This window comes from Spinacia oleracea, chromosome 3 (assembly GCF_020520425.1).
Source record: "Spinacia oleracea cultivar Varoflay chromosome 3, BTI_SOV_V1, whole genome shotgun sequence".
Taxonomy (NCBI): domain Eukaryota; kingdom Viridiplantae; phylum Streptophyta; class Magnoliopsida; order Caryophyllales; family Amaranthaceae; genus Spinacia; species Spinacia oleracea.
The window spans coordinates 36061246-36081962 of record NC_079489.1 but is presented as its reverse complement, the minus strand read 5'-3'; the positions used below and the strand labels follow the sequence as shown (position 1 = coordinate 36081962).

The 20717-nt window shown below is 34.7% G+C and overlaps 1 protein-coding gene across 1 annotated transcript; it reads left to right on the top strand.

Moving 5' to 3' along the window:
- Positions 1-617: 617 nt before the first annotated feature.
- On the top strand, positions 618-20110 carry LOC110786998 (probable 2-oxoglutarate-dependent dioxygenase At3g50210). The gene is made up of 12 exons (XM_021991583.2): positions 618-802; positions 13323-13438; positions 15445-15563; positions 16331-16394; positions 16566-16633; positions 18101-18159; positions 18254-18416; positions 18528-18547; positions 18645-18691; positions 18853-18933; positions 19065-19154; positions 19704-20110. Exons 1-12 carry the CDS (start codon positions 748-750, stop codon positions 19830-19832), a joined length of 1011 nt encoding a protein of 336 aa, XP_021847275.1. The 5' UTR covers positions 618-747; the 3' UTR covers positions 19833-20110.
- Positions 20111-20717: the final 607 nt, after the last annotated feature.

The following is a 20717-nucleotide window of genomic DNA, read 5'->3' as shown; positions in this document are numbered from 1 at the left end:
ACAGTCTTAGTGCAATCTGTTTAGCTAAGGATCAAGTACATCATGAGAGGACTAAGCACATCGATGTAAGGTATCATTTTCTGAGAAGTGAGAAGAGAATTAAGGTGAACAAAGTAGGTACCGCTGATAACCCAGCTGATATGTTCACCAAGTCGGTTCCACATAGCAAGTTTCAACACTGTTTGAACTTGCTAAATGTTAGGAGTTGTTGATTGCCCTTTTGAGGGAAAAATCTGAGTCAGAGGAGTTTCTGGTACATCTGGCATTATAATGGTGCATCTGGTACATTTGTTATTTGTGAGAGGATTCAAGTCAAGGTGGAGATTTGTTAGATAATGTCTAGAATCGGTCAAGCCCCTTACTGCAATCTGTAATCTGTAAACTCTCTAAGTCATAACTTAGTTGTATTCTGTAATCCTTAAGATCAATAAAACTTTCCTCCCCTCTGCCTGTGGACGTAGCTAACACATTATTAGTGAACCACGTTAAATTCTCTGCGTTCTTTATTACGTTACTTATTATTTCTCTGCATCCGTTATACCTTAAAAAAAAAAGTAATAACAATAATAATAGACCCTGACTTATAGCATTCAAAGTTCTAAACAGCTCAAAATAGAACTCCGTATTAAATTAAAAAACTGTATTGACAGTGGAGCTCTAAATCTATCCTGCTCTCTCTTCTTATCTCTTTTTCTTTCTCTTTCTCTCTCTTAAATTGAGTTGAATATTTTGATTGTGATATCAAACATGAACATCCAGATTAATTCATTGGCAACCGACTTCAATTCAATTCCTATAATAGGTAATATATTTGCTACTCTTTCTGTTACTTTTTCTACGTAGTACGAAATATCATTAAACTAACGTTATTTTTTTGTATTCTTCCATTTGATCTAGACGGGAAATGTGTTTATTTTGTCCAAAAAGTTTCTAATTTAAAGAGATTTCAGTAATTAGAAATTTAGAATATTCAAGTTTGTAGTTAAGGCCTTAAGGGATCGGATTTGGATTGGACCCTAAAGGATCCAATTCTGAAACGAGTCCAATTCCGAATAGCGCCACTCCAAGTCTGAGTCCGATTTCATCGGTAGATCCAGACCTCCGAATCTGATTCATGTCCGTTAAAATTCGGACCTCCAAATCTTGAACTGTCACTCTACCCTCATTATTAATTTTTTTTTTTCAAATATCATTATGAAATCACGGTTTTTGGATCAAATTAGAAGAAAAAACAATGGAAAAAGCACATAAATTTCACTTAACGAAGAACTACTTACATTAGTTGCTCTTGCAGGCGGCTCAAATAAAATCCACCTTTACTTTACATGTAGATAATAATATCACACAACTACCTATTAAAAAATTACACTACATTTCAAATCTAACAAAATAAACAAAATGTATTACAGAAGAGATCGGAAGACCAGAGGACGAGTCGTCGTCGAAATCTACTGATTGTTAATTTATAGTGTCGTTTCACAAGAGAGTATACTTGAATCCATGGAGCTTAAAGAGTAGAAAAGCATCTTTTGGATTTTCATATGTTGAGAAGACAGAGATGTTGCATAGTGAAATGGGAAGAAAGGTTGTAAACGGATTTGTGTTTGATAAAAGAAAGAAAAAAAATACCAGGGAGGTAGGAGAGAGAGCTAAATAACACACGCGCTAGGATCCTCTGGAGTTGAGTTTGAACTCTGGAATATGGGCTAAGCATGTACCTAGCAATGATGTTTTTCTTAATGACACCAAAGTGACACTTTGTTAAGGTTTTCATTATTAGGGGGCAGAGCCGCAGAGGATCCTATGGTGAGAGAGAAAACATTAACGTTGCAGAAAGCATTAAAATCATCAAGACATGCTGAAAAGAAGAGCCAAAGGAGATAATACTAGTGTTCGACAGAATCATGGCCTGTAGTGTGCATGTTTAAAGGCCGGGAAGCAAGAAAAGCATAAAGGATTACATCCCCTGCAGAAAAGACGCCAAGACCGCCCAACTTGATTGGGAGAGTGGCGAGCCGCTATTGCCAGTCACCGAACCCCGCCCCATAAGTAGTAATAATCTTCTCCAAGGAGGTACGTAAAGCATGATCGAACTGAACTTGGGCATCCAAGAAAGACAAGAGGGAGCAAGTTCTCAAAGCATAAGACATTTTCGGGACCTTGAATTGCAGAGAAGAAGGAGCTCATATTGGGGATCATTAATTTTGTTAACTGCCTCCATTAAGGCGATGGTTCTATAGAACCATTTCAAAGCCAGATTACAATCATAAGATTTTTTGAACTGCCTCCATTAAGGCGATGGTTTTAAAAACATAAGATTTCGACCATTACTGACAAAACTGCTGAAAAATCCTGCGAACATATAATCAAATAATAGCACGAATTTGCAATTAATTACAATCACAAAATTAATCACCCCTTTAATTCATTGCAAATTTATAAAATCTAATCCTTGTTAACTATAATTGATTATGGAATTAATTATAGGCTCGTGATACCACTGTAGGGTTATGAACAATATAAACAATATAATTCATGCGGAAAACCATAAAGGTGGGTAGCATTTCGAAAAACAATTGGATGTCTCCATCATGGAAAACCATAAAGCCAGGAATCCAAATTATCAATTAGCATAATTTAGTATACATATTATGCGATGCGCCTTCCCTAGATGCTCCCGAACCGAACAAGAACAAGTACAGGACTTCAAGTGTCGTCCCTCCGTAGATAGTCCACAGCACGTCCGGATCCGCCTTAATTAGATTCAACCGACTAGAATATTGTCTAAGGTTTTATGTGCACTCGGAAAACTCACAATACTTGTGATAGGCAATTGTAATTATAATACTTGATATAAATTGTGATTATAAACCACGTATTTATAGGGTGGAAATAGAGACTTAGAATTCTACTAGGATTTAATTAACTAATCCTATTAGGACTCTAGTTAATTAATAGTATTAGAATCGTAGGATTAATTAAGCACTAAGTGTTTCAGATTTATCCCAAATGTCTAATCTTAGTAGAAACAGGAAAATCGATTTCTTAAGGCCTAAGAAACACAAGGCTTGGCGCACAAGCCAGCTTGCCGCCAACGCAGCCTTGCAGGCCACGTTGGCGCGCACGCTGAGATCGGCCCAAGGCCTTGCGCACTGTAGGCCCATCGCACAAAGGCTAGCTGCCATTGCTGGGTGATTGGCCTAGAGCACGCGCTGGGCCTCGTGCTCGGCGTTGGCGCTGGGCCTTGTGCCTTTGTTTGTCGAGCGATAGGTCGGCTTGTTGCTCGTCGCACTTCCGATTCGTTTTCCGATTCCGGAATTTATTTCCGATTCGAACAATATTTACGTTTTCGTTAATATTTTCGATTCTGGCAATATTTCCGATTCCGACAATATTTCTGATTCCGGTAATATTTTACATTTTCGGCGATATTTCCGATTTCGACAATATTTCTATTTCCGATAATATTTTCCGATTCGAACCATATTTCCGTTTCTGGAAATATCTTTGACTTGGATAATATTTATATTTCCGTCATGAACCATATTTCTGTTTCCGGCAATATCTTCATTTCCGGCAATACCCTTTATTTGCCTGGTGATGATTATAGCTCCCACTGGAACCAAGATCCATCATTTCCGAATGACCATAAATAGAGTACTTAATGAATATTATATTCACTTAAATACTTGATCCGTTTACGTACTATTTGTGTGACCCTATGGGTTTAGTCAAGAGTAAGTTGTGGATTAATATTATTAATTCCTCTCGAACTGGAGCGGCCTCTAGTCAGGCATTCAGATCACTTGATCTCACTAAATTATTAACTTGTTAATAAATACTGAACTGCATTTATTAGACTTAGCATTAAATGCAAACTTGGATCATGGGCATTGTTTCCTTCAGAACATCCATCTAACCTTGATTTCCTTATCTCCCACCAAAACTTTTTAATCAACATCTTTCCCACATTTAATCCTTCCGATGTCTCGTGTCTTTCTATCTCTCATTCCAGCAAGTCTATAGATGTCCTTTTCCCCTTCTTTTTGTATCCAATCTTGCGTAAAGATCCCGATTCACCTTTGCTCTAGCCTCTCTTACGAACTTCTTTGCTTCCCTTTTAGCCTCCTTGTATTTCTAGTAGTTCTCATCACTTCTACATTTTCCCAACTCTTTATAGCATTCTCGTTAGCTCTTTATAGCTTGTTGCACAACTTCGTTCCACCAAGATGTGTCCTTACTTGGTAGCATGATTGTCTTTAAAATAAAACGAGCAACTATTGTTTTTTATTTCAAAGTTAAAGCCCTTAGCATCCAACCAAGAAACACAAATAATATTTTTAGTAATACTTGGAACATAGCAACAATCTTCCAGTTCCAAAACTAGCCCAAAGGGTAACGACAAATGATAAGCTCCTACAGCTAATGCAACAATCCTTGCTCCATTTCACACTCGTAGGTCGACTTCTCCCTTACTAAGCCTTCTACTTCTTCTTAGTCCCTATGGATTGGAACATAAGTGTGAGTCACAGCCTGTATCTAATACCTAAGAAGTTGAATTAGTAAGTTTACAGTCTATAACTAAAATACCTGAAGATGGAACGACAATTCCGTTTTATTGATCTACCTTTAGCTTCAAGCAATCTCTCTTCCAATGCCCCTTCTTCTTGTAGTATAAGTATTCAAACTTAGAAGTGGGTTGGCTCACCTTCTTCATAATTGGCGCCGCCATTATGCTTAGGTGGGCTAGCTTTCTTGCCACCCTTCTTAGCATTCCTCTTCTTACCAGATTTCTTGAACTTACCCCCACGCATCATAAGCACATCGTTCTTTTCATTCTCGAGAGTCTTTTCAACGGTTTTTAGCATACCGTGAAGCTCAATGAGTGTTTTGTCCAGACTATTCATGCTATAATCCAATTTAAATTGAACTTACTCGCTATGAAGAGAATGGAGGATGGTGTCTACAACCATTTCCTGAGAGAATTGCTGATCCAGCCTACTCATATTCTCAATTAATCCAATCATCTTGCGAACATGTGGACTTACGGGCTCGCCCTTCTTGAGCTTGGTGTCAAGAATTACCCTATGATTCTCAAATATTTCGACTCGAGCTAGATATTTGAACATGTTCCTCAACTCACTGATGATCGTGAAAGCATTTGAGTCGTTAAACATTTTATGTAGATCTGTGCTCATAGTAGCAAGCATTATAGATTTCACATACTTGTTGGCATCAATCCAACGATTGAGGGCAGTCTGAGTGACCTCGTCGCCAGCGGCTTCGGGCATCTCCTCATCAAGGACATACTCCTTTTCTTCCTGCATTAGAACTATTTGCAAGTTCCTTTGCCGGTCAAGGAAGTTTTTCCCTTTCAACTTCTCCTTTTCGAGAATTGATCGAAAGTTGAATGAAGTTGTTAGCTATAGTTCAAAAACTACAATTGAAAAGAATAAACAAGTAAATAACCATTCATACATCCTCTTAATAAAACTAAATTCAAGAAAATATGCATAATTCAAAGTACGTTATTAAGCATTTTATTCAAGTTAATATGTTCCGTTAGGTGTGAATAAAATAAATCCAAGATCCTCAAAATCATTAAAGAACTAAGCATGCTTTGGCTTTGACTTAATTCTAAAATATTTTAGGTAAGCAATCCCATTGCAATGGTCTAGAAACTACTCTTGGTTGATACGTCTAAGAACTTATTAGGAAAACCTATCCCATTTGCCAAGACATAAAAGGACTTCGTACATATGTCGTTGAGTTCAACCAAAATCAACTTGTACTCACAACTAATGTGTACCTTACCCCAATAAAATCAAGAAGTGACACCTCGTTATGGCGGAAAACTATCACTAACTTGATATAAAGGTTAGAAAGTAAGTGTTATCTTGGAATGATACCTTTAACTCAATTTTAAAGTGAGGAACTTAAGGCTTTTATTAAGTTGGTTAGATTTTAAGTGAACTAAAGCATAATCATGCAACATAAGCAAGCCACAATCTATATCAAGACATATTTAAAGCAATAAATATCTTAAAGCATGCATAACATTAAATTTGTGATCTAGTATGGCCCGACATCATCTTGAAGCTTCAACTTCAAACTCCGTCTTGAAAATGGATTGGAAACTCCGTTCTTGAATTTCACCATGGGAGGCTCCATTTTCACCAAATAGGATTTGCAATAATCAAACTAATTACGACAAATTGATGGTACGCAGACCATATTTAAAAAAAAAAAAAACATGGTGCTTTGAACCATATTTTACATTCAAATTTAATGGTACGCAGACCATATTTTCTATCCTATTGGGACATACTAGTCACTTTCCGTAACCTGCAAAACAATATATTTACAATATACCATTCACCCATTCATTTATCAATGAATGACTCACTTAGCAAGTTAGCAGGAAAAAAAAGCGTCACATAATACTTGCAATCAACTAATTAAGGCTCAAGAATCTACCGATTATTTCACCTTATTAGTTCTAATTGAGTTTATTAATCCTAAGGTAATAAGGACCTAATCAAGAGTTTAACCAATATGAATAAAAGCTCCAACTCAAACCAAAAATTATATGCTTTACTAATTTTTAAACATAAAAATGTTTTCCTAAGTCCAATCGAAAACCACATATTTTCTTGGTTTAAAGCTCATATAATATATTTTTTTTAAATCCCTTTAACGATTTTTTGTTGATTAAAATAAATTAATTATAATTTATTCAAGGTTTTATATAATTCGTGTAAAGTTAATTATAGTAATTAAACTAATAAAATTAACGGATTTTTCATGAAATGCCCCTGAGGTTTCACGAAATTCACCAAATACACCTGCGTGTTTCAAAATACATAGTATACCCCTATTTTTTTAAAAATGCACCAAATACCCTTATTTTTAACGGAAGTCTAACTCCGTTAATATTAACTCTTAATTAACTACCTAACCCACAATTAACCTACTAAATTACTATATTGCCCCTCCCTTAATATCTCTTCTTTCACTCTCTTCTTTCATTCTCAACCCACTTTCAATTACTACTGCTCCTTTCTCTTCGATCTCCTGCACCATGTCAGCCTCTTGCTCATCCGTCCACCACTACAACCGTTCACATTCTCTCCTGACCCTTCGCCGCCCCAACCACCTTCTCGTTCACCACCACCAACGGACCAGCAACCCAAGCTACCGCTCCTTTCTCTTCGATCTCCTGCGCCTAGTAACCACCACCACCAACTCACTGCCCCATTATCCGACCTCCGGCATTCCATCATCAATTAGCACCACCAAAATCCACACAAAACAACTTTTGCAAATCCAAGAACCCTAATTCCCAAATTCAATCACATACCCAAACTTAATTTTTCCTACAAAATGGTTTTTGATTCAAACGACGGCAATAAACAAAATTCAATTGACGAAACAAACAACCAGAACAATAACCCCCCACTGTCAAAATCAAACCTAACTAATAGAGCGGTGGGTAGCTGGGGAGTAATTCATCATGATAATGAAATGTTGGGTGGAATTTTGGGTGGCCCGTTTCAATTCATCATCATTAATTGCTACCCACAACTTAATTAGCTAGGTTGATTTTAGGTTTGATTTTGACAGCATGATAATTGGCAAGTAAAGTGAATTGGGTAAAAGAATCAAAAGCACCTCACCCTAAGAAATCCCCATTTGGTGGAACTAAAACCCGTGAATTTAACAAGTGGGAAGAGTTCAGAGTAAGGGATTGAATACTCAGATGAAGAATCAACATGAGGAGTTTCTGTTGCCATTGTTGAGGGAGAGAGAAAATGTGAGTAACAACATCAAGAAATGGGTTTTCTGGGAGATGGATTTTTGGTGTTTACTGATGTAAATAACTATTTATGGGGAACACCAGGACTAATGTTTGGGTTCATGATGTTTGATGGTGGTGGTGGGGGAGATGTACCAAGCTATCAGTAATGGCTAGAGGAGAGTGAAAGCAGGGAAGTGGAGAGGAAAAAGAAAGGAAGAAGGATTATTTTTTAAGGTTAGTTTGTTAATTAGGAATAAATGAGTTAATTAGGAGTAATGGATAACTAATTATATGTTAATTTAGATTGATTCGTGCTAATGACTAACGGCGTTAACGTCCGTTAGCCTTTGAGGGTATTTAGTGCATTATTTTAAAAAATAGGGGTATACTATGTATTTTAAAACACGCAGGTGTATTTGGTGAATTTCGTGAAACCTCAGGGGCATTTCATGAAAAATCCGTAAAATTAAATTACGAGAAAAAATTATAAGTACAAAATTGAAATTATTAAATTCATCACACAATGGAAAATCAAAATGCACAAACATACACAACAACCCAATGCCATAGTATGCATACGCAAAGGCCAAGGCAAGGCCCATGAGCACGAGGCCCATGCCTCGTCGAGGCTGCACAGCAGCAGACATATGAACGCACGCCCATGGCCGAAGCCATTGAGCTACGCCACTGCCTTGATATGCTGGGTAGCACGGAGCAGCGCGCCTGGAACGAAGCTAGCACCCATCCCTTGATGCCTTTGTGCGCGTTGTAGCGGGCGTGCTAGGCGTTGCGCACACACGATTGTGCTTCTCTCCCAGCGTTGTTCTGCGCTTGCTCCCTCGCCCTAGCTTCACTTGCACACCACACACACAGCACATGCAATACCCCATGTGCGCGAGCCTGTGCCTTGTTCGCTGCCACAACACCGCATGGGCGACGAGCTTCCTTGCTTGTCGTCGCATGCCCGCATCATTGCAACACCACTTAAGGGTGACACTAGGCTTTCCATTGCTTCGTGGATGCAAGTTTGTAAACAATTTTATAAAATCAAAAATTTATTATTTTCAAAATATTATGAATAATTAATAAAACATATTAATTTCATAAATATTTAGGCGATAAATAAAATATTCATTAATTAAAATAATTTTCCGATTACGTAAACTTTAGGGATTAAAATTAGGGTTCATAAAATTTTAAAGATTTAAACTTTAACAAATTTTAGGTGGTATTTTAATCATGATATCCCAAATAAATTATCAATTAATTATGAAAAATCAAATCAGATTCCAAATTATTTGAAAATTCTACGAATTAATTATAATTACAAATTAGGTAGCATAATTGACGAACTTAAATCTTGAAACTGTTAATCATATGCATTAGGTCATTTATTAATTCAAGATTATTAAACGTGATTCATAAATATTAATTCTAACATCATTACAATTATAATTATGCATTCGAAAAAGTAAAACCTCCGAAAAGTCTTAGTTAGGTTTCGGATTTGGAATTCTGGGTTCGGCCGAAAATAATATTATTTTTAATTAAAATTTAAAAAGTCGTTTACATGCGGAATACACTATAAAAAACAAGATTCTATCAATATTGACAAAACTGCCGAAAATTCCGCAAACATATAATTAAATAATCGCATGAATTTGCAATTAATTACAACAAATTAATTCACCTCTTTAATTTTTTGCAAATTTATAAAATTTAATACATGTTAATGTAATTGATTAAGCAATTAGTTATAGGGTCTGATACCATTGGTAGGTTATGAACAATCGAATGTCATGCGTAATAAACCAAAAATGTCAGAATCCAAATTCAATACACTTAGTCAATTAACATAATTTAGTACACATACTTGGTGATGCGTGTCTTCCCTAGATTCTCCCGAACCGAACAAGAACAAGTTAGAACGCCAAACGTCATCCCTCCGTAGTAAGTCCACAATACGTTCGGATCCGCCTTAGATCGTACCAACTAGGATATGAACTAAGGTTTATGATTTCGGGTTTCTCACTTTAGGTCAGGGTCAGCTCCGACAATTAGGTAGCCTTGTGCTAAGTTAAAAATCGAAACCCGTATGAGGCCCTTTTAAAAATCTCAAAAGTGAATGATTAACTTATATTATAGATTTTAAAACAAAAAGTAGAGAAATACACTTCCAATGTTATAAAATTTGATAAATCAAATAACAATTACATAAAAATCATTAAAAGTAAATATGTAAGGTAGACATATCTTGGATGTTGAATCGTTGATTGAACGCTAGTCAAACGAAAATAGAAGAACTTGAGACCTTGATCTAATAACGTTTTCCCCCTTTGAAATAAAAGTAAAAAATGGGAATTTTGCGTACTTGATAATTGAGAGATCTTGATTCCTTGATAGTTGAACACCTTGATTTTAGGTGGTTTGCTAGACTTGAAGAGAATATGAGATGAAGAGAAGAAATGGATTTAGGTGTTCTGTTTACTTGAAAAAGGAATAAATGGATTGACAGATTTGAAGAGAAGATGAAAAGTATATTTTAGGGAAGAAGGAATAATTCAATCAATTAGAGTGCTTTTAGGAGAGATAATTAAGTAAATTTATTTTTTGAAAATCAATTTATGGAAAAGAGAGATATATTGAAGACAGTTGACCTTTGGATGCTTTCGATGACAACACAAGTCATGGGGAAGAAGAAGGAAACATTTCTCTCTTTTTTTTTATTACGTTTTAATTTCCTGCAGACTAAATATTTTTTGGGCCCCCAAATTTGTGGCTCTATAACTCCGATTAGACCCCCTAATAGTCGGGCCTGCTTTAGGTGATAGGCAAAGGGTATTGATTGATGTATTAATTCATGACAATATGCCATGAATTTATATGAAAAGAGGAAAACCCTAGAAGCCAAACCCCTAGAGTACTTTAGGCAGTTTTAGGAAAATCCCAAAATCCTCTAGGGCAGCCGGCTGCTTTGTGCAGAAGTTGCTTGCGTAGAAAGCAAGCTTGGCCCAAGCCTGCACGCAAGGCTCCAGCAGCGCTGGCCTAATCGCTAGGCACATCAGCGTTGGCCCATGCGCAAGGCACAACTGCGCTGGCCCATGCGCTAGGCACAACAGCGCTGGCCAGCTTGTCGCTGCCATTCGCGCTAGCCCAGCAGCCCTGTCATTGAACGCTGGCGCGCTGGCCTAGCCTGCTATGGATGCTGTTACGGCCCATCGAGTGATGGGTCATTGCTCGTGCGATGGCTCGTCGCTCATTTCATGCTGCTGATTCGTTTTATGATTCCGGGAAATATTATCAATTCGAACAATATTTACGTTTCCGATACTATTTCCGATACCGACAATATTTTTGATTTCGACACTATTTATATTTCCAATAATATTTCCGATACCGACAATATTTTCGATTCCAACAATATTTATATTTCCAATAATATTTCTGATATGAACCATATTTCTGTTTCCGGCAATATCTGTGACTTCGATAATATTTATATTTCCATTATGAACAATATTTTTGTTTTCGGTAATATCTTTATTTCCGGCAAATATTCTTTCTTTGCCTTTTTATAGTTTGTTTAGCTCCCACTGAAACCAAAATCCATCATTTTCGAATATCCATAATTAGAGTATTTACTAAATGTAAAATTCACCTAAATACTTGATCCGTTCACGTACTATTTGTGTGACCCTACATGTTTAGTTAATAGTAAGTTGTGACATTAATAGTATTAATTCCAGTTAAACTGAAGCGGCCTTTAGCTAGGCATTTAGATCACTTGATCTCACTGAATAAGTAACTTGCTTAATTAATACTGAACCGCATTTATTAGACTTAGCATCAAATGTAGTAAATGCTAACTTGGACCGAGGGCATTGTTTCTTTCACTTGGACCAACAACTGGCCCTACAAACCACCACAGGTTCTTTCGGCGCGTTTTTTCCTCACTCATGCCCAACCTTGAAAACTTCACAGGAGGTCACCCATCCTAAGACTACTCTCATCCAACCATGCTTAATTGTGGAGTATTTTAGCATATGGGCTCCTTAAACGAAAGGTCCACCTTGGTGGGTGGTATAAGTAGTACGTTGAATCCTTTAAAAGCAAAATAGTGGGATTACACAGGTGGTTTAATAAGAACAATTTTATATGTTGTTCCTGGCCAACACGTATGATTTCCAAAATGAAAAAACCTACTTCTATAATGTTTAGTATAATTTTTTTTTTAATTATAGTACCATGGGCCTTAGGGGTCGGTGCTCATGTGGACCAATTCCAAAATTTATATGAATCATGATCAATGTTTTATAAAAATATTTTCAAATATATATTTTTATTGCTCAAAATTGAAAATTTTTGTTTAACGGACGTACATATACCTCTTCTTATTAGAATCAAACGTTTTATTAGGGTTAAAAAATTGGTCTAAATAATAAACTAGTTAGTGGCTCGGGCAATGCCACGGAGTGTTGCATATAGTTTAAGTTTTTTTTTTAATTTCAAATTCACTTATAAATTTCTATATGTATGCATTTAAAGAATAATATGAAGGTCATTATATATGCAGTTGAAAAATAAATTTGGTTAATCAACAATCGACAGACTAAATTTTTGAGTAATTTACATTATTTGCGTAAAACTTTACTCATTTGATTAGCTAAAGGAAAGTGAATCATTTTTTTTCCTATTCTATTCTCTATTAATTTTTATGTTTGATCTAAATATTTTTTTTGAAAAAATATACTACGTATAATTGATTAATAAATGAATAAAATGAAGGAAGAAACTTTTTTTTTTTATCATAAATTGTTATTCAAGTACATAAATTTGGTCATTAAAGTTTTATACATTCATAGGAATGATTTTTCTCTTTTTTAATAGTTTTAGAGTTATAATTTGTATTGTTGGAGTGATGGTTAAAACTTTGCTTTAACATACAAAAGGTCATGGGTTCGAGGATGAATATCAACATTTTTTATTGTGAGGACACAATAACCAATAATGTGTGTGTATGACATGGCTTGACGCCATGTCACTTGCCAAATCATCGTGACACGTGGAGAGATGGCATGGATTGCCTTGGAGTTTTAATATATATATATATGACTCTCTAGATTTATGCCGCCATTCAGAGAAAAAGATAAACTAATTGTAATGTAAAGAGTAACCCTATTTATTTTAGTTTTTCTATACAATTAATATTGTGAATAGTAAACCGTGCATCTTACGAGTAGTATACTATTTTGTTACTATTTGAGATGGTAGTACGTGGATGAAAATGGAGTTTATGAAGAAAAACACAATTGTGAGAAAAGATTGCATTATGATTTTAATATCCTTTCATAAAAGTTTTTGTCATCCTAGCTTGTACAGAGTTTAAATCCCAATGTTGAAACTTTTGATGCCTAACATTGATAACATTGTATATCAAGGTTAATAGATTTGCACTTTCATACATTGTATATCAAGGTTAATAGATTTGCACTTTCATATTTAATTTGGCAATTGGCATATGCAGATATCAGTCCTCTAGTTGAAAAATTTGATGATGCAAACATACATCGTGATGCTGGTGTATGCGAAGTTGTTACACAGTTGGATAAAGCTTGTAGAGAGGCTGGACTTTTCTACTTGGTACTCACTTATATACCCCCTCCGTACTTTATTAGTGAGCTATTCCTTAAAGCTGATTTATTAAGAATTATGTTGAGTGGAATCGAAAACAACAAAAGTGGTTGGATTAATGGATTTGAGGTAATAATTAGGCGGGTTGGATCAGGTCAAGGCCAGTCCGATTCATTAACGGATCGGGACGGATTATTAATAGATCAGGTTATTATAGGGTCACTTTTTAAAGGGTCAAAGCAGGTTGTGTCAGTGCGGGTCAATTACAGGCTAAATCGCATTCTGATTAAAGATAAACCCTATAATACACAACTAAAATATAGCTAGAGAAGTAGGGATCGTATCCATAGGGAAACATGTTCTTCGTACTACTAATCACAGGTCTAGACTATCGGTAACAGGTAAAAGTGGAAGTTTGAATATTTAATCTGCGACAATAATTAAATGAATGGAATATCAATATTAAAAGGTCTAGGACAGAGGTTCACCACAAATGCATACTAGGATTGGACGATGGACAATAATAAAAAACTAAATAACCATAACCAATGATATCTATCGAATCTTATGAATCCTTTTGGAAAATACAACTAGCAGGCTCTCACAATGTACTAGAAATAATCCTTTCTAGTAGTCCTAAGTCAAAGAACATCATATTTATACATCTCGGCGCATAATCTAAGCAGAAAATTGAAGTGTCGTCCGATCGGTCCAACATCCGCCCGATCAGGCTCGAGTAGCAACAATTGGGAAGAAAACACAAAACTCCAATCGCCCGATCGGGCGCACACGTAATTCTCTATATTCGCCAGATGGGCGAGCTTTCACCCTTAAGCTGGAGAAATAACTTTCGCCCGATGGGGACTGGGCGAGTGTCGCCTGATCAGGCACGCGTTGCAGTGTAAGATGTTGATAGTATTAGCCCGATCAGGCACCCTTCTCCCTATGGTCGCCGAGCGACCTTCAATATATGCTCTTGGACGTCCTTCTTTTTTCCAAAAATTGAGTCTAACTCTTAGGACCCAAACATGAGATTCATAGGCTCCTTAGAATTGACTAGGATCATCCCGAAATAGCTCGGGATTGTGTAGTGGCCCAGAAAGCGTGAAACGGGCCTAGAAAGGCCAATTCTCCTTAAATAATCCGAAAACTCAAAACTCACTACACAAAATAAATTAGTACTAAACTAGCTCCGAAGAGCTCATTTGAGACTAAAAAGTACAAAGGGATGGGGGTAAAAACTCTATATAAAACCCATGTATCAGTAAAAAGTGGCAGAGCTATGGGTGGCGGGTGGTGGCAGTCACCCCACGAGAATTTTTTTCAGATAAGTGTATATACCATTTACTGGAAGAAAAGAATATTAAATTTGCATGCTTATAATTTACTGATAAAGGGTATTATGAAAGAGTTTTGTTTGCATTTGTTGACTTATGGCAAGAATATTTTTATTTTTGACATTTCACCTCCGTCATTGCGGGTCAAGGGTTAATAGCGGGTCAATAACAGGCGGGTCAATAAATTAAAAAAAAGGGATATAAAAGGGCCAATATACACTCCATATAAATACAAATGTATCAATGTGTTTATTTTTACGTTACCTAGTTTCTTTTACGAAATTATTTGGCTAATATTCTGCTCCTTTACCAACCCTGTTGAATAAAGATGATGTCCACAGATGATCATATCCAATAAAATTCATTTACATTGACCATAATCCGTTATCCAATGGATTACTCTGTCCAATAACAAGGTGTAAGTGGTATTTTATGTGAGATTAAAGGTAAGATAAGAGTGTGGTTTATTCGAGACTTTGTGTAGTCTTCCCGACCCCCTCTTTTTGTGCACATAGTTAATTACACAAAAAAGGATTATGATCCCTATGTTATGTTTTACTATCACACATAAAAATATTACACGAGACTAGACGTAGAATTTTTGATAATCAAAACTTAAGTGTTGTTATTTTATTTTGTTATTGAAAATATTGAAATAATTCAATTTTGGGTGATTAGAAAGGTCACGGCATCCCAGATTCTGTTTTAAAGGAAGCTAGAGATGTCATACACGAGTTTTTCCATATGCCTCTTGAAGAAAAAATCAAAATCAAGTTATCTATGACGACTGGATGCAGGTTTTTTCGTAATGTCACATATTTTCTAGCTCCATTATGATCTTTATTCCAAAATTATAACGGAAGACATCCAGTTTAATTTCTATCACTTGTGTGTTTTTGGATTCCTTGAATGGTACGCACAGAGTATAAACTAAACTCTTATGGCACGCCAGGATTGTAAAATTTATGGGGAAATTTCTACCAGAGGATATATATATATATATATATATATATATGTATATATATATATAACCTTATATAACCAAGAGATTGTAGGAGAGAGAAAGAAAAATCAATTTAATATCACACAATATTGTCAGCAAGCTCATCCAAAATCGAGATGAGGTATGGTGAATGGACGGTTTTGTGACGTGGTGTGAAGCAAGATGGCGGAAGAGAGGGATGTTCGTAAGTGGTTTATGAGGATATGAGATAGAATATGGAGAGGGATAGAGGAGTTTGAAGAAGGCAGTAATTGGTTTTGGGGGAAAGGTTACTCTGGGGGCCTAGGGAAAAAATTAACCTCTTTAAATTATAACCCCAATCCAGACTTATAAAAAAATCATAAGTTTTACTCTCCTAATTTTTCTACTCCAATTGGTAATCCAGGAGTGCCCTTAGAGTGGATGGTACACACAAAACATAATTGATAGAAATAAAAGTGGTTGCTTTTTTTTTTCCCTTGTATGTATCATCTACTTTAATTTCCTTTTGTACTTTTTAATTAAATTTCCTAAAAAAGATATCCACTTTATTTAAATATTTTAGTCGATCTTAATATGTAGAGGATATCAAGAAGTTGAAGAAAATTTTACCAAGGGTCTTCCCGATGTCCAGGAAGCTATTGATGTAAGTCCATATTCGTTAACCTAAAACATTTAACTTGTCCTTACTTTTTGATGTATCAATATTTTCATTGTTAATATTTTATGAGTTGTGATATCATGTACCTATTTTATGAAAAATAAAACATGCATCATGTGCGCACTTTTAAATCTAGTTGTCTTCTATTCAATGCAGTTCTACAAAGAATTTGCATATGGAATGTACGGAGATATGGGAAAGCTATTGGAAGGGCCTAATTTGTGGTATAGGGCAAATAAATTTTCTATTGTTTCATTTCGTTATTTTTATATGAATCACGAATGCACAAGTTATATATATATATATATATATATATATATATATATATATATATTAGCTTTTTGATACTTTTAAACAAAGGGAAACTTTTGTGTAAAATTGCCTGACATATTTGCCAAGGAAAGACCGCGCACGTCATCCTAACGTCATTATTTTTTTAAAATTACTTTTTTTCCTCAAATTACTTTTTGTCCAAAATTTATTTTTTTAATACTAACTAGACTAGTGTAAATTTTAACGAAAACTACAAAATATTAACTAAAACTGCAAAAATCATAACTACATTTCAAAAAACCATAACTAAACCTTATTAACTCATAACTAAAACTTATGAAATTTTAACTAAAACTCAAAAACTCTCAATTAAAACTCAGAAATACGTAACTAAATCTCAAAAAATCTTAACTAAAACTCAGAAAATCGCAACTACAACTCGGAAAATCTTAACTAAAGCTCGAAAATTCTTAACTAAATCTTAAAAAAAATCTTAATTAGAACTCAAAAACACGTGACTAAAAACTCACAAAATATTAACTAAAACTCAAAAAAATCATAACTAAACGGAAATTATTTTTAACTAAAACAAATATAATCATAACTAAAATAAAATAATTCTTAACTAAGACAAATCTAATCTTAACTAAAGAAAATTTAATAGTAACTAAAGCAAATTGAATCGTACCTAAATCAAATTTAATAATACCTAAACCAAAATGATTCTTAACTATAACATTATTATTCTTAACAAAATATAACTAACACAAAAATGACTGAAGGTGGTCTTTTTTGTTAGACTGCCTTATATAAAAGTTTGTATTAAACCAATTAAGAAGCCATGTCAATCATGATTTCTCAATTTATAATGGACATGGAACCTGCATATATTGTTCAAATTAAACGCTAGCATACATGTAAATTTGCATATAACGTTTGTATTACACGAGTTGTGCTGTGTGAAAATAGTGGAGCATGCACTTTACTTGAGGTAGTGGTTTGTGGCTTTGGATTCACAATTAGGAGGGTCCGTCACGAATATAAAATTAAATAAATTTTAAACTAAGCTAGCTGCGACCTTACTTTGCAAATTAAATAGTACACCATAAGTCAAAATAGTACCCTCATATTATATATATATTTGTATTGAACTTATTTATACAGGAATGAAAAGTATGAGCCCAGTATAATCTACCAGTTCTAGTGTCACATTATTACATGTGTAAATGTTTGTACTTATGAAATACGGGGCATATGATCAATATTTTATTTTATGATATTTGTGTAATATATACATATTTTGTACACGTTCAATATTTTAATAGACTAAAATTTACCGTTGACAATTTTTATTTTTGCCATTAAAAGAAACTCTAAATTCTCCATTGACAAAATAGATTTTTGAATCTTTAACTCAGGCCATCTAATCCTCAAAACTTTGAAGAAGTGTTGAAGCAATATATTGACCACTGCACAGGCATGTTCTCTACCCCTTAACTATCCTTATATGGGAAAAATACATGTACATGTGTGATGTACATTTAATTAAAATTTATTTTCGTGCATAATAGTACTTTCTAGAAAGATTATGCGAGGCATTGCTTTGGCTTTGGGTGGGTCAGTCGACGAGTTTGAAGGTCATATAGCTAGTAATCCATTTTGGGTTATGCGGTTGATTGGTTATCCTATGGTCTCTAAGCAAAATGGCCACGCTCACACACAAAGCATTGGATGGTATGTATAACTTATTTTTATTGGGTTATTTTTTTAATTCCTATTTTACTCGTTCCAATCCTAATTTACTTATCTATGAGATCTTATGTTTGCTCTTGTACACAACCGTAGTGGAGCTCACACTGATTATGGTAAGTTTTAGTTCGAGAATTGAGATATATGTATAATTAATGTGTATAGATTAACATGTGTCAATATTGAATTCAAAGTGATGCCCCTGATCAACAGGTCTTTTGACACTGCTTAATCAAGATGAAAGTATTTCAGCTCTGGAGGTACAATAGTTTTACTCAAACAAACTTAGAAGGACAAAACTTGTAAAACAAATAGTTTCATATGGTTTTCGAATTGCTAGCTCATATTCTGAAACGTATATAACATGTTTAAGTATTAGTACTAGTACCATAACTTATATTCAAATCAAATTTGGTTGAAGGTTATGAACAAGTCAGGAGAGTGGATTTCCGTTCCTCCGATTCATGGTACATCTATATGCATTATTGGTGATATGTTGAAGGTAATTACCATCATTCCATTGAAATAATTAATCATCTTGATATATCTTAATTGTTACTCAACTAAGTCTCTTGATTAAAACTCCAAATTTGTCATTGTTGTTGAATAAAGTAAAGTTGACTCTATTTGCAGATTTTGTCTAATGGATTGTACGAGGCCGCTCTACATCGAGTTATCAATGTATCTCAACAATATCGTGTTAGTGCAGTTTACTTCTATGAGGTTAGCTTCTTTTCTTTTTCGTAAAAAAAAGGGTTAGCTTCTTTTATTTTTCGTAAAAAAAGGGTTAGCTTCTTTTATTTTTCGTAAAAAAAGGGTTAGCTTCTTTTTCTTCACATGTAACAAAAAATGTTAGAGAGATGTACGACATTATCCGTATAACAAAACATAAATCATGTAAACAAATTTATTTACTTCAACCTTTTAGTTGTCTAGCTCGAAATAATTAACTTGCGAGTCAAACTAGGAGAACTTTTGTTGTAACATCATTTGATTATGGAGTGTATTAGATCTATCGAAAGAGAATTTTAACTGCGATAACAAAAATTTGTTATGATTTTGTGTTCATAGCTATAAGTTTCATATTGACATTTATAATTGTTTTTGTTAATGGTTAAGTGATGTTTGCTAACATTGGCGGTCCTATGAGTGTAAAACAATTTTAAACACAAATTAATAAGATATCAATCGTCATATCTTATTCTACTGTAGTATATTCCTAATAGTTAAGAATCTTACAATTACCCTTTTGAAACATATGTCGAATGGCAGCCTAATTATGATGCTACGATTGAGCCATTGGATATCTGCGTACAAAAAACTGGCGGAATAAAGAAACTTGGGCCAGCTATTTATGGAGAGCATCTTGTTAGTAAAGTGAGAAATACTTTTCGATTTTGACCAACTTTGTGATATGAGATAACTTAAATGAAGCCACATTTGTCACATTGGAGACATGCATATGAAGGTTGTTAGCAAATGCATCATCTTTTTTCTGCACATCCAACACAGACCTACTTGTTATTTAATTTGGATGTTGTAAAGAAAATTGAAGATATGTGTTGTTAGATTGACAAGTTATTTGTATTTGTTATTTTATCGGCAAGAAGCCAAGAAGTACTAATGAAAGATTTTCTGCATTGTTCAAATTTAAATATATGACGAGATTTCCACGTTTACGTTCACGTTTCTAGAAATTTTAATTTTCAAATTTGGTATTTCATCTGTTATCTTATAATTACAACACTTTTCTTTTCAAGAAGTCACTAATTAAATAGTTTCAACAATTTTATTTTAATTTTTTTTGACAAAAGGACTATAAAAAAACAAAGCCTTAAAACCGGTGACAAGAAAGTTGCTGCACTGAGCGAGTTAGCCAAATTCTGAGCAGACAAAATCATTGATCTAGAGACCTTGCAAGAGAAAAAAGGGAAGAGAGCGGAGCATAGAACACGAATCCTAAACAAAGCAGGTGGCTTGAAATCAGAATAGGATAAGAACTTGACAACAAAAAAATCCAGAGAGGAAGAGTAAGATTACATTAGAAGCCTTGAATAATTCCGCCTGAAGCGCAGAAGATGAGCTAAAGACAATGAGTCCTGAAGAATCCACCCAAACCTAGCCTCATCAAATGATGATAATCAGGCCCCATCTTGTAGTTATGACTTGTCATTCGGGAAAACACAGGGTCCTGAACCGCAGTTTCTTGAAATCAAAGTCAGAGATTGGTGGAGATAATAGCTCGTAAATTGAGGTCGAACATGATCTTTGTTCTTGCGGATCCAA

Excerpts from the sequence above, each read along its gene's own strand:
- LOC110786998 (XM_021991583.2), top strand. The coding sequence starts at position 748 with ATGAACATCCAGATTAATTCATTGGCAACCGACTTCAATTCAATTCCT. Across the intron at positions 18,160-18,253 it reads ATATATTGACCACTGCACAG|TACTTTCTAGAAAGATTATG; the intron begins GCATGTTCTCTA and ends CGTGCATAATAG. Across the intron at positions 18,934-19,064 it reads TTATTGGTGATATGTTGAAG|ATTTTGTCTAATGGATTGTA; the intron begins GTAATTACCATC and ends CTCTATTTGCAG.